The 15,409-nt window shown below is 37.0% G+C and overlaps 1 protein-coding gene across 2 annotated transcripts in view; it reads left to right on the forward strand.

Moving 5' to 3' along the window:
- The window catches only part of RPS6KA5 (ribosomal protein S6 kinase A5), a 204,621-nt gene that overhangs the window by 177,298 nt on the left and 11,914 nt on the right, over positions 1–15,409 (forward strand). For both annotated transcript variants that reach the window (XM_036882248.2, XM_036882249.2), the window contains 7 exons: positions 1,216–1,366; positions 4,107–4,268; positions 5,387–5,512; positions 5,891–6,024; positions 6,693–6,786; positions 10,192–10,362; positions 13,908–14,099. In XM_036882248.2, the coding sequence (XP_036738143.2) occupies positions 1,216–1,366; positions 4,107–4,268; positions 5,387–5,512; positions 5,891–6,024; positions 6,693–6,786; positions 10,192–10,362; positions 13,908–14,099 (1,030 nt within the window). The remainder of the gene's footprint in view (positions 1–1,215; positions 1,367–4,106; positions 4,269–5,386; positions 5,513–5,890; positions 6,025–6,692; positions 6,787–10,191; positions 10,363–13,907; positions 14,100–15,409) is intronic.

Raw genomic sequence — 15,409 nt, forward strand, 5'->3', positions numbered from 1 at the left:
TTTTTGTGGTTGCCTTTGATGAAGGAGTGTAACCATAGCCCACATTTGTCCAGCATGTGGTACATTCCAAGTACATAGCTAATGATGCACTGTCCATCATGTCCTAACTCAATAAATGTCATAATGCCTGTTTTAGTGTAGAGAAACTGTGGTATTGAGAGGTTAATGAACTATCTGAAGGTCACACAGCCAATAAGCAGCAAAGCCAGCATTTGAATTCAGTCTGGCTCCAAAGTTCATGTTCTTACTCACCACACTGTACTGTCTCTTACACACTTTTTTTGTTCCCTAACAGTTACTAATATTTTAATGCACAACAGGAGATCTTTTCACAAACCCAAATAAAGGGGTAACTCTCTTATCTCCATGTATACTGTGTTAAGCTTCTTAATTTCAATCAGTCCCTGACATTTCTTTCTCATTAAATGATTGATCTGGCTTTTAAGATGGGCACAGGTAGATCTGGATTGGATTGATTTCTACTGTGACCTTAGAATATATTTAAATATATCATCAAGAAACTCGATTGTCATAGTGTTTTACTTTCCATGATAAATAGTAGACTTTACTCCATCTTTGAGTTCCTTGTAGTGCCTGCTTGTTTTATAGTAGCAGATAATGAAGCAGATGCTTTCATCCCGTGAAAAGCCCCCGATCTGGTGCTCATTTCCAGGTATCAAGGGTTGAGCCATATTCAAATAGTTCTGACTCTCCCTGTCTCGGTCTTGCTTCCTCTGCTTTCCTGCTGGCCCCTTCTGCTCACTGGCACCCAGGGACAGAGAAGTGAGGCAGTACGCTGAAGTGTCTTCTGCCCTTTCAAATCTGAGTGCTGAATTCACGTCCCTGAGTTTATTAAGAGTTGTTTCCAGTAGGAAATCTTTAATCAGAGTCTAGTCCATAGATGGGAGGTCTAATCTAGCCCCAAGCCTTCCTCCCCATGCCCGCCCGCCCCCGCCTCCTCCAATTAAATATTTGGGATTGTGATTTCCCATTAGGATTGACTTATGCTGAAAAATGGTCTACTACTTTTTGTTTCTGCCTGTTTAAGTTTCAGAAATTTGATTTCATGGTGTCTCATTTTAAACATCTTTGCTCCATTTTTCACATGTAGTTCAATTTCAAAGTGTGTTGCACTGTACTTGTTTTTGCCAAGAATACCATCACTATGACTTCATCCTCTGGTTGTTTTAATAGCAAGTTTTTATCTGCCTACAGGAGAATATTAAAAAGTGAGCCTCCATATCCTCAAGAAATGAGTGCTTTAACTAAAGACCTAATTCAGCGGCTTTTGATGAAAGATCCCAAGAAAAGATTGGGATGTGGTCCCCGAGATGCGGATGAAATCAAAGAACATCTCTTTTTTCAGGTGAAATTTATTGAACAGATGGTTTTATAGGCCTTTCTCTTTCAGCATTCTTGGAGAAATGAGTGAACATCGTCCCTTTTGGGGACATTTTCTCCCTACTTTCATAGATAGCACCTGTTTAAAAATGACAGGAACCCTTTGGGAATATTCAGAGTTCTCTAATAGAGACCTAAATGTTTTTTTCCTGCCTTAAATGAGGTGAGAATGGAGAGGAACATAAATAGCATTCAATTTTCTACATACTAATTGGTTAGAGTTTCTGAGTATTAGTTTCCATTTATGATCTTGAAATTTAGGTGTATGGACAGAGGAGGCGTTTTTATTTACTTCTCCCTCAATTCCTGAGCTGTTATTACCGCCAATGTGTTCCACCTTTTAGATAGTGGTTTCCGCTCATCTATTCCCAGGAGAAATCTTAGAATTCTAAACCTACCTATTTCTCAGTTGCATATCTGTAATATGGAGAGGATTAGTAATTTATTTTCTTTGCTTATTCTGAAAAAGCCTAAGGAGACCATTCAACAGAGACCAGGACATTTGCTCAACTTAGTTTGCTCAATTTAGTCAAAAAAATCCCCAAAATGTTGAACAATTGGGGAAAGAAGTTAAGTTGACTGAGTTGGCTAATGGTCAACTTGGGATACCATGGCCTTGATTTTTAAAACCCTGAGCTTATGACTTTTAAATAAAATTTCATCATTCCAACAAGAAAAACCTAAATATTTATGGTCTAAAGAGACCATCCAAGTTTTATTTTTATTCTGAAAACTGAGCTTGATATTAGTATCACGAAAACAGATGAAAATAGCATAAGAAAACAAAGTAAAAAAATCTGTTGTGGAGTTGGCTTTCATGTTGTTTGTTGTTTTTAAATACAGAAAAACAAATAGTGATTGAGAATAAGAATTATCTCTGTAGTTCTGTGCTCAAAAAAGGGCATATTTACTTCTTAGTTGTAACCATTTAAAAAATATTTCTGTAAGTCTTCCAGAAATTCAGTTACATAGTAAGAAATTTATTTAGAATAAGATTTATTTGTCAGTATGTGCATTTATTTCATAGGTTGGTATGACTTAAGGTTAATATTTGAACACACTATTTCAGATACTTTGTTCAGAAGTTAGGCTCAAAAGTTAACAATCAGGTAATATTCAAGAAAGTATTCAAACAAAATACCCCCAAGTCATGTTTTCCTAGGATCTTTTTCTCCATGGTTCCCTGTATTTGTGAATATTACAGTATGTCTTTCACATAGAGAAATTTCTCTTTTCTTTATCTTGGGAATAGTAATTTTAGATCATTTAATTGCCTTGACTCTTTAAATAGCAGACACTTTAGGAAAGACCAGGATTCTGCTTGTAAAGACTTAAATGGAGTGGAGGTGGAGAGGAGCATAATAGCATTCAGTTTTCCACATACGGACTGTTCTCCTGCTAACAACATATTTCTTTAACGAGTCCTTCACTCCAAAAGTTTCTCTTAATGTATATACAAGAGCCAAGCACAAATGATTTGTTTATAATGGAACATATTACAGCCAAATAGAGGAAAGAGCACTAACTAGAAAGTCAAGAGGTTGACCCTTCCACTAGCTAATGTTTAAGTGAAGAGGTTAGTTCTTATTTCTGGGCTTCAGTCTCCATCTGAATCAAATAAAGAGATGAACTAAATGACCTCTCAAACCCATTTTAGGTGAGAAATTTGGACATCTGTAATCTAATGATTTTTATCTCCACTGCCTCCACAAGAGGGCATAATAAAAACATTTTATGTTAGTTGATCAAACTTACTGAATGTCATCAAACAAAAAATGCAGGTTTCACATTTTGCCATCTCTGAAAGCAGTGTGCATCTTACAGTGGGCTACATCTTATTATATTAATTGGTAATGATTTTTATTTCTTAACAGTATATAAAATAATGGTGTATCTTACTGTCAATGATGACATCTTAGACTTGAAAAAATATATTAATAAGGTATCTATAGGATTTAGTTCAGTAAGCATTATAGAAGGTTGTTTTAAATAACAGAACGAGCATAAAGAAAACTGAACAGAATTGAATTTGAATAATAAAAAACATAGTGGTTTATCAGACAGTAAGTATCTGGGGTGTGTGGAAATGGGGCTTGGATTATCCCATGGGGGAGAGAAGAGACAATATTTAAAATGCTTGAGTGCACTTGACTGAGAAAAGAATAATTACATCAGCATGATGGTATCATTAAACATATAGGCATAAATAAATGCATGACTTACAGTGAGTTTATTTTCTAATCTGTCCAGATGACCAGGAGGAAAAGCAAGTACAGGAGGAGAGCTAATTAACACTGCCTCTAGAAAAATACGAATAGCCTTCCCAAGTTAGTATTCATACCAAAGAGCATTGTAAAACCCTTTATTTTAGTTTAGTTTTCTTTTGGCCTAACACCTTTCTCAGGAGGCTCAGGACAAAAGTAATTTTTCTGTCATCTCTAAGAGTAACCTGGGGCATCCTGCTGCCCCCCACCAGAGGACATGGTAACACTCCACAGTGATGGAAAGTAGCTCATCTTGCAGACACAGTGTTGGCTGAGCTGCAGTCATGCTTGGAAAGGAATTTTTGTGATCATTGGTTTGGAATATGTGCCTCTCTCCCTATAGATGAATTAAAATCTGAATCTATCTTTTTTATTCTTAGAAAATATATTTCGACTTTTGTTGATTTCTGCTGTGACCCAGCTTTCCTTCTCTGTTTTTAGAAAATAAATTGGGATGACTTAGCTGCCAAAAAAGTGGCTGCACCCTTTAAGCCAGTCATCCGAGATGAATTAGATGTGAGTAACTTTGCAGAAGAGTTCACGGAGATGGACCCCACCTATTCTCCAGCCGCGCTGCCACCGAGCTCAGAGAGGCTGTTCCAGGTAACCTCTCGAGAGCGCACACGTGCACCCAGGCCCGGGTGCTTTGGAAGGAAAGACACCTCTTCCCATTTAAATACAGAGATACTGCAAATTAACTGAAACTGATGGTTTGTTAACTAGTGGGATATTGTTTGTGCTCAGTTTGCTGTAAGGAAATGTTGACTTTATGCTTGAAATTTTATTTCTGTGAGGGATCCTTTATAGAAAAATACAGTACTACTTTATTTTTCCTCTGTTCTTGTAAAATATTCTTTAGTTCATCAACAGTATTATCTGATTCTTTATCTTCAGTGACTAATCTTAACTGCTTTCCGACTCTTAAAAAAAAATATAGAAAGGATTTCATGTTTAGGAAAGGATCTTTCTCAGACTTAAGATACAATATTTTAACTATTAATTGGCATCACAGCTTTGACTCCCGTAAGTCTGATGATGTAAGTGTGACTTAATCTAGCCATCCAGACAGTGATGTCTAGCACATGGCTGGGCACGTGGTAGATGTTTAAAAATAATGTTCATTGAACTAGTGAATGTTCTAGCTTAAACAGATTAATTATGCATCATTTAACCACTTTTCGTCCAGCATATCATTCTGCTACTTGATTTTATTCCTTTTCGAAAACTCAATTTAAAATTTTATTAGTCTAAGGAAATATAATTAGAGTCCAATAATGGCTAAATTAGAAATTTACTGTAATGAAGTTTGCTGTTTTTCTAGTTTGCAAACCAGTACACTTGGACCCCTTTGCTTAATACCTTAACTCTACCTTTTTTGAGAAGTCAGTTGTGTTTATAAGCAACCTTTTATCAGCAATGCAAAAAACTTAAAGCTATGAGTCAGATATTGAGGGTGGAATAAGGAAGAAGTATTTTTCTGCCTTTAATTTTGAATTGGTTTAATTCTACCAGAAGATGGCATTATCTCCTTCTTAAAAGCATTTTTCTGTTGGTTTGAAATAACTATATTTTGGATCACAAATAAAATAAGATTGATCTTAACAAATATTTGAGCATTTTTCATTCTTTTTTCTTGATTTAAGAAAAATTATTGCAATCTTGTCTGGGCTAAGCGGGAACATTGCAAATCCTTGTTTTTTACCTTTCTTTCCATTTTTCAGGGCTATTCCTTTGTTGCTCCTTCTATTCTGTTCAAGCGTAATGCAGCCGTCATAGACCCTTTGCAGTTCCACATGGGGGCTGACCGTCCTGGAGTGACAAATGTTGCCAGGAGTGCAATGATGAAGGTATATAGATGTCATCTATTAAAGACATGTTTATGGTTTAAATACCAACACTAATTAACATTCTCAAGTCCAGTAAATTTAATAGACTTACCATTCGACTAAGATGTAATTTTAAGAAATGAGTACATGGAAATAGTAGTATTTTCCCTGAAGAATTATCAATTTGAATAAGCTCCTTTTTATAATGAAAGAAAATTATGTGTGTTAAATTACATAGATGAAAGTAAGAAATGAACTTAAGTAAGATGAATTTTTGGAAGATTATAAATGTATACCATGCATATTTATTAACATTAACAATATTCTTTACAATTTTACTTATCCCTGTTTATTACTAATATTTTCATAAGTTAAATGATGTTGGGTTTTTTTTATCAGGATTCTCCATTCTATCAACACTACGATCTAGATCTGAAGGACAAACCACTGGGAGAAGGAAGCTTTTCAATTTGTCGGAAGTGCATACACAAAAAAAGTAACCAAGCATTTGCAGTCAAAATAATCAGCAACAGGTATGAGCATTTCTGGCAGTGTCTTTTGTGTATTCATTTTATTCCGTGAACATGGTACACTAAGTTGTTTATTTTAAAATCAACGGTATATCATAAGGCTGTCTAGCCATTCGGCTCATCAGGTGATCTGTTCTACTGCTAGCTCTGTCCGTCTTGATCTTTCTCATCAAGTTATCCATCTTAGACATAAATCATAGTAGGATACACTTTTGAGGTTCTTACAAGAAAACTTTCTTGTGCCAGTGGTATTTCATCAGACTTGCTTAGTAATTTCAACAGCTTTTGCCATTCCTCTTAGTTGTATATTTGAAATACTTCTTTTCTGAAATTACTTAGCCATCTGCTAGTAGCTTTGAGAGCCAGCTAGTTGTTTTGGTGACTGATTTTTACCTCTGTGGTTGTGTGTTCTTATTGCCAAATTGCCAGGCATCCATCCCCTCCTATGATTAGCTCTTTTTTAACTCAAGAAATAATCATTTCCTCAGGAATAATGCATCACTTGTTCTGGTAGGTAGTGTGACTCATTTTTTTTCATGAAAACTTCATTCTGATTCTCTGACACTTATATTCTGAATCTCTTATAAATAAAAATACAATCAGGGTTGGGACAATACTGACATGAAAGCTTGGTGAAGAGGTATGTTGAGGCTAACTGCTTCATCTTGCAGGATGGAAGCCAACACTCAGAAAGAAATAACAGCTCTGAAACTCTGTGAAGGACACCCCAATATCGTGAAATTGCATGAAGTTTTTCATGACCAGGTATGCCACACTTTTTTCCTGCGCACACTAGTTCACGTACAAGGTTCTACTTTCACCAGTTTTGTTGGTGCTGCTGCACCAGTCAGGGCTTTGGGACGTGACCCAGCCACCAGAGAGGGCAGCGGAACCACCGCTCCCCACAGCTGGTGCTTCCTTTCACTTGAGCTTCTGTCACTCACAGCTGTCACGGATGGCCTGGGGGTAGGACGGAAGGGCAGGAGCCCAGTGGCACTCTCTGCTTATTATAATAGCCAGCTCAGCTGCTGCCCTGCTCAGCTTAATTGCCGCTTACCTCTCAGTACTCTGTAATTTTCAGCCTTCAACTTTCTCTAAGCAGAATTCAGAAAGCCTTAAGCCTAATTAGTGCAAGCTATGGGAGCAGGAGGCAAAAGGGAAGACGCTCGCTCCCCTTCCATCCTTACTCTAGGTGGCATATTCTGCTCAGACTGCAGGCCAGCATGCTGTCCCCTCCTCCTCTCCCAGCCCTGCTTTCCAACGGGAACCTAACACAGAGGCATGTGACTTTGGAAGAATGCCTTTGTGTCAGGTCCACGTCTCCTCCCCAGCCCTCCACTGCCACCTGCCATGCCAGAAACTGCTCCATTCCAGTTGTCTTTCCCTGGGCCTGGGTGGGATGACACAGCCCTACTCGAGACAACATGCTAGGGGTGCAAAAGGCAACCCCAACCCTGGGTGTGGTCTCCTATAACTTTACTGAAGAAGAACCCAAGATTCAGGAAGGCCACAAGACTCGTCCAAGCTCACCCAGCAAGGTGGTGAACATCTAGTCAGGAAAACCTGGCGTCCGGTTCTGGGCTCTCTCCATTGTGCTGCCACACATCCATGCCCTAGGAAGCGGCGCCCCGTTCTCAACGCCACTGAAATCTAACATGCTGCGTGCAGGGATGGTGCATCACGTGAAACCAGACAGCAACAGCAGTGTCACCAGTGACAAGTGCTGCTGTTTCTTCCTGCATTCCCATGAGCTTCAGGAACTGTGCCAGACACTGCCTGTATTATCTGGGTCAGTCCTAGAGTAACTATGAGGGGAGAAAACCAAAAGGCACAGAAGCGAAGCAACAGGGTCTCACTGTTGGTAAGTGCCCATGCAGAGGCTTGAGCCCAGGCACTCCAGCCGCAGGACAAGGGTTTCATTACTTGGCCCTGCTGCCTTAGGGGAGGCAGAAACACAGTCTGGGTTTCACACCAGGTGAGCAAGTACCCCAAAACAGCATCACCATCCACTTGCTCTTCTGTTCTTCTAGTCAGAAAAGAAGCATCTTTGAAGCAAGGATTTGGAGGAACTGCTCTCCCAGCCCTTCTGTTCAGCTACAGTGGAGGTTCTGAGGCTCTGCCCACTGGAGGTGTTTAGGCAGAGCCTGGACAATCTCCTGTTGAAGATGATTTCACACGTCAATCAAGGGATTGGTGGATGCCCTTGACCACGCCCCCAGTGGTTCTGCAGCCGTGCCCCTAGCTATATCCCAGCAAAGATATATGATCTTGCTCTCTGACCTTCAGACTGACATCAGGTCTCAGGAACTGCACCCCTAACCTTTTCTCTGTGTCACAAATGAAATTTATTACATGCTATTTTTATATTCAAGAGTTACTAGAATATAAATTGTCTTAATGATATATCCCTACATATATACTAGTGTAAATATATTATCACTCTAATATTGTTGTTGATGCCTTGAGTTATTTGTTTCGTGATGGTGACATAATTGCCTCGACATCCCCAAATCCACAGTCTTCTTTTCAATGGATGGGTGAAGTTGACTGAGGGTGGGTCTTCAGCCTCTGTGCAGGCTGTACAGTTCTTTATGCACCCTGATTTCTGCTTTACCACTTTAACAGTTTCTTATTAACTGCTGTAACAAATTACCACAAACCTAAAACAATGCTAATTTATCATCTCACAGTCTGGAGATCAGAAGCTCCAAACCAGCCTCCCTGGCATGAAGCCATAGCGCCCAGCAGGGTTGGCTCTTTCCAGAGGGGCAGTTTGCCTTTCTTAGCTTCTGCAGACCGCCCACACTCCTTGGCTTGCGACCCTTCCTTGCATCCCTCCAATCTCGTTTCAGTAGTCCGGTCTCATACTGTTGACTCTGATGGATAACTCAGGTACTCTTCCCACCTAAAGCCCCTTAATCGCACCTGCAAAGCCCCTTTACCATGTAAGGTAAACACCCAGAGGTTCTGGGGCTTAGGATATGGACGGCTTTGGAGGGCTGTTGTTCAAGCTGCCACGTACACATTTTCTCACTGTTGATCTACGTTTTATTGGTAAGGGTCCTAAAGTTCATAGAAGTAACGTCCCCTAGGTCATGAGCAGTAGACTGGAATTTGGATCCACATCTGACTTGAATAGCTGTCTTAAACCACTGCAGGTATTACCCTCCTTGCTTTATTGAAGTTCACCAGCATATATTGTAGCAGACCTTCAACTTTAACCTTATTTGTCTGATGTAGAAACTCAAGTTAGTTTGATCTCTAGTAGCCTGGGAGCAATTCTCTTTGGGCAGCTCACCCTTTACAATTTGCCCAACTTACGCAGGATGATGTATTTATAACTGTCTTTTTTATGAAACTTTGTTTTTGGATTTTGCTAGTTCAAAAGGAAACACATTTTATTTTGTTTGTTGAGTGCTATAACGCGTAGTGCCTGAATCTGAATATTGATTTGATACCCTTTTTTAAATGATTTGTGTTCATTTGAGAGCTAATATGATTCCTCTATTTTTTAATAGCTCCTATGTTATTTTCTTTATGGAAATGCATGCAAAGCATAGTAAATATATAACTTTTTAAAGCTGTTTAATTAAGTAATACCATTGGGATGAAAAGCAATTATTAGAGAAAAACCATTGTGAGTTATGGGTACTTTCCATGGATATTAACAAGGAACCCTGAAACTTAGCTCTTGAGCCCTAATAGGGGCTCTGAATGGCATCATCAAACAGTACCTTTTTAAAAAGAAATTTGCCATTAAATGGATGTGCCAGGCCTCCCATGGGTGGTTGCCCATACTCTGTCAGCAGTCTCCTATATCATCTAAAGCAGAAGACTTCACATTATTATCTGTACTAGGTCTCACTTTAAAAAAGAAAGATATGTAAACTTGATAGAGGGTTGGAGTGGAATTCAAATGAAAGAATTAGTCAAGGAAAGGATATATAAAGATTTCCTTGCAGTACTTGACATTTTCCATTACCAGAATAGAATTCTAAAAAAGCCACATTATCCTTTAACTCTTTCCTTTAAAATACAAGGCTTGCTGTGATTATTTTAACAAGGGATTATTTAAATTTATTGGTGATAGCTAGCAATCAATAAATGTTTTCTACATTAATAAGCTGCTCTTCATAAAAGCCCCCCACATTATTTTTTTTTCTTCTGCAGCTTCACACGTTTCTAGTGATGGAACTTCTGAACGGGGGAGAGCTGTTTGAGCGCATCAAGAAAAAGAAACATTTCAGTGAGACGGAAGCCAGCTACATCATGCGGAAGCTTGTTTCAGCTGTAAGCCACATGCACGATGTTGGAGTGGTGCACAGAGATTTGAAACCTGAGGTATAAAATAACATGTGTTCATATAATTTAATCTAGCATCATTATTAAACATCCCCTAAATATGTGTGGGCTTCTTTTTTTTTTTTTTTAACTTTCAGGGCTTTCTGCTAAATAGATACTTGCAAATACCATGTTTCTTGAATTTTTTTGTTTTCTATTTCAGTCTAAAATAAAATTGTCTTTTTTTTCTTGCCAGCTGATCATCTTGAGGTTATATTTGTAAGTGTGAGAGCCTTTTATGGAAGAAATACTTTATTGCAACAGTTGTGGACTAAAAATAGCAATGGAAATTTTTGTAACAGAAAATAATATCCCCTCTATATGTATACCATTTGAGAGGGGTTTTTTTAATGATGTATTTTGCAAGCTTATTTTTTCACTTTTGTAATCGAATTTATTAGCACATGAATAGGAATGTATATGATTCTGTTCAAAATATTTAAACATAAGAAATGGTCTTAGTTTAAATAGGCTATCTTTGTGCTTTTCTTTGCTCATGTGCTGTATATTTATAGAACTGTGTAGCAATGTAAAAGTGCAGCTTTTTATATATTCTTTCAAAAGGTTAATAAAGAAGATTCTAACTCTAGAATGATCCCTTTTTAGTATCAAAAATATGAAAATTCCTTCCTTTTAGAAAATTGTCAAAATAATAATGAGAAATGAAAAACAAAACCCAAAAATTTGTAAAAGAATAACTATGAATCATCCTTTAACATATGCAAAATTACATATTTTTCTCTTTAAGAAAGAACTTCTATTTTAATTATCATGTGATTATAATGTATCTTCAAGTCTGTTTAAAATAACAGCTTCTTTGGTATTTTTGTGTTAGACCACAAAAGAATATTTCTCAAAAAGCACCATTTTTACCTTGGATAACATATTGGTGAGAAGAGGATGTTCTTAAAATGGAATTCTATGCATTCAAATGTAATTGAATGCTTCCTAAAGGATTTAAACTGCTGTTTTTGTACTTTCTATTACTGTTATTCATACTGCTGGTAATTAATCAGAAGTGAATTGTGTTTTGTGAACTTGCAACCATGAGAGCTACTCCCCTGCTTCCTTCATCTTAGTTCTCACTCTCCTACGTAACGCCCACTAAAAATACGGTGCTCTGTACATTGAGGATCGGCTCTCTATATTTAATGTGAAAGCACACCACTTAAATGTTTTCTTGATAGACAAGGAACAAGCATATCATTTTTTTAATCGAAAAGATCTGTTCCATGACTGTATAGAATTCATGTTTTATTCTTTGATAACTGGCCATCTGTCATCTCATGAGTCTCAAATGTTGCAACTGTCCTCTCCAGCAGAGTTGAAATTTGCCTTCTTATTTTACTGATAAAAAGATGCTTATGCAGTTTAATTCTTCTTACTTGTTATAAAGCTTTTCTTTCAAGTTGTCATTTGAAATGAAGAATTTTCAGGTAATTTAGGATATTCTATAATTATAATCCTAATCAAAATATATTTTAGAGAAATGAAATGTGCCTTCATACTAACATTTTCATAATAAAATAGCTTTCATTGTGACTTAAATGGCAAAGTATATTATTTCCAAACTAAAAGTTTAACACCTTTCCCCTTGATGTAGCATTTTAAAACCTGGTTATATATATTTTGGTAGATGTTTATGTGGCATTCATTTTCTGCATAGACCAAATCCTAAGTTCTAAGTGAGAATCACACAAATTTAGAAACTGGAGACATTCTTAGTAGGCTGCTTTGTATTTTCATACTGGTCCCCCATACTCCAAGATTAAGAAAAATTACATCAAATTAGTTTCAGGTAGAACTTGAGACGAGGATAAAAGGAGGTTGAATGGTGACTTCCTACCATTTCTGGCCATACACATCCAAGTCCACTTTAAGAGTTGGGAGACACATGGAGAGGGGAGGGCCACGTCTCCTCCATATCAAACACTAAGATGAAGGAAGCCGTTCACCAGTCTTAGTACAGAATAAACTGAAGTTATTTCCAAAGATCTAGTAGGCTCGGTGAAGCAGGAGCCAGATGGGGCTCCTCCCTGCCCTGTACCTAGCACAGGGCTCGCTCTGTGGTGGAGCCAGGGGTGGGGGGGCATTTGCTGAAAGACTTCTCCCAGGTACAAGCCCCCAGGCCCCAGCTGTGACTTCAATTGTGATGAAGCCTTACACTTAATTATATCCACATTTTAATTCCATCACACATTCAGGATTATGCATATGATAGAAAATTTAAGAAAACTTTTTAAGTTTTTGCTTTTCCGTCCTCCCACTTCATTCATTTTTAGCTTTTGAATGGAAGGCTTAAAAGATTTTCCTTCTTTGTGTGATTGAAGCTTTCTATGATGTCTTTTATTTCAGTTAGAATAATATTACCAAAGCAAATGATGTTCCGGAGCTGAGGAATAATTTAATGAATATAAAGGCATAGCAGGTTTCGTTGGGATGTCTAAAGATAATATAATCAGATTCTCTTCCTGGGGGTACTAGCACTTCATGTACTAATAAGAATGATGCTTCATGCATCAGTGCAGCTAGGATTTCTTCAATGTGATAAATACAAAAGTATTACAGGAAAACCTTAGTGGCTGAGAAGGCTTGGTGAATAAATGATTCAAAATAGTAATGTTTTCTGAATACATGAGGAATAATATCCATAGGCATCAAAATATGTCTAAGTATTTTAAACATTTTGGAGAAAATATTTCTGAAATGTAATGTATATCTCCACCATGTCTTCTTTAATAGGCTATTCTAGATATTATATACCTATTTTATTTATGACTTCATTCAGTGACCAAATATTCACCAAAATACCTACTATATGACTCATAAATAAGGTGGACACATAGTCCCTATCTTTATGGAATTATGGTCTATTAGAGTTGAGGACATTGAACTAATAATGCAGAGGTGGTAAGTGCCAGGAAGTGAAGTAAATTTACTAGGAGAAAATATAGGAAGTCCACCTTCAATTCAGTGGCGTAGTTAGGATGGTATCTCTAGAGGAGGGGTACGTATCTGTACATAGCCAGGGCGTAAGGGAAGTTGGTAGAGGACAAACTCAGTCAGAGGGGAAGGCAGAGACCCAGGCTCTGGCGTCAGCAGAGGCATGGTGCAGTGGAAAAATGCTTCACATGACACTGTAAAAGTGAGGTAATTCAAAAATGTATGTAAGTTGGTCGCAGGGATATTAGTACAGCATGGAGAATATAGCCAATGATTCTGTAAAATCTTCCTATGTTAAATAGTAACTGCACTAGTGGGGGTAAGGATTTAATAATATGGGTAGCTGTTGAATCACTGTTGTACATTTGAAAATAATATAAGATTGTATATCAATGATACTTCAATAAAAATAATAATACAAAAAATATATATGTAAAGCAACAGCAACAGTATACTGGCATCCAGCTCCCAGACTCCCCCCATCAGAACTCTCCCTGTGTCTGAATCCGGTGTTGATAGATGTAGATGGATGTTTCGTAAATGACATCACTAAGTCCCAGGGCATCGTAATGAGGGACTATTTAAGTGTTTGTATCTTGCAGAATTTATTATTTACTGATGAAAACGACAATTTGGAAATCAAAGTTATTGATTTCGGCTTTGCACGCTTAAAACCGCCTGATAATCAGCCTCTCAAGACCCCGTGCTTCACTCTTCATTACGCGGCCCCGGAGCTCTTGAATCATAATGGTTACGACGAGTCCTGTGACCTCTGGAGCTTGGGCGTCATTTTGGTGAGTTCATGACAGTAGAGCCATTAAGCCCAGTCAGTTCTTGAATGTCGCCTACACCTATGTCTCTCTTTGTTGTTTTCCTTAAATTCATGAAAAATTGGCAAATCGATTTCTTTTCTGTACAACCAATTAAAAGCTTGACCAAAGACTATCTCCCTTTCTTAAAATTTACATTGCAGAAAATGGAGGAATTTTTATTTTGATTTATTTTGAAATATTTAAGGCATCTGAGTTTTATGTGATTAAAAGAGTTTATTATTTTTTAAAAGAAACAATAGTATAAATTGTTTATATAGATACAATACCCAAAAGATAGACATATTAGATATAATATGAAAATAGCAAAGTGATTCATTAACAGAAAAACCTTAGTAAATACGTTCTATGAGATTTTCAGACTAAAACTATAATGAAAGAATATCATTTAGGATACATTAGTAGATAAAATTAGAAATTTTTATAGTAATTTATAGTAGGCATGGTAAGCATGGTTTTTACAAAATGTGCTGGGCTGGCATGATCAGAAACAGAACATTAAGCCGGGAAAATCTAGCTTATTTATTTTTCTCAAAAAAATCTTTACTTTTTCTGCATATAATTTATAATACGTAATATTAAGGAGAAATTTTCAGACAATATGGAAAGATACAAGGAACAAAGTGAAATCACTCTTAATCTCATCGTACAGAGATGATACTGTGCAAGGTTTCATTCTCCTTTGAGTGCCCCGCCCTGCCACAGTATGCATGCTTTATATCTTTCTATAGGTTTTTCTATATGTACATACATATTTTTGAATTTTTTAACAAGAGATTATATATACATGTAGTTTGAGTTTATTTAACCATTTATTTTCTAATGAGCAGTTAGCATTTTTCAGGTTTTCACTAATTCTAAACTGTACAAATGAATATTGTTTATATATGTACTTGCACTTGGCTCATTATTTCCTGAAAACAGATTGCTGGGAGGGTGTGTTCATCTGTATTCTGACATGTATGCCTAGATTTTGTTCTAGAAAATTTATCAGATCATGTTCTCATCAACTGTGTGCATATAGATTAGATACTATTGATTCAATCTTAAATTATTTCCTACTCCTGTTATAATTTGCATGCATTTCTTTGATGAATACTCAGTTTTGAGCATCTTTTCATGTTTTTGAACACTTGTATTTTCTCTTTAATGAATTGCTATTTATGAACTTCGTCCACTTTCCTATGGGAAAATTGTTTCTTATTGAATTTTAAAGCTGTATCATTAATTTTAATCCTTGGTCTGCCGTTAATATTGGAAATGTTTTTTCTGGT

This window comes from Manis pentadactyla, chromosome 11 (genome assembly GCF_030020395.1).
Source record: "Manis pentadactyla isolate mManPen7 chromosome 11, mManPen7.hap1, whole genome shotgun sequence".
Lineage (NCBI taxonomy): Eukaryota > Metazoa > Chordata > Mammalia > Pholidota > Manidae > Manis > Manis pentadactyla.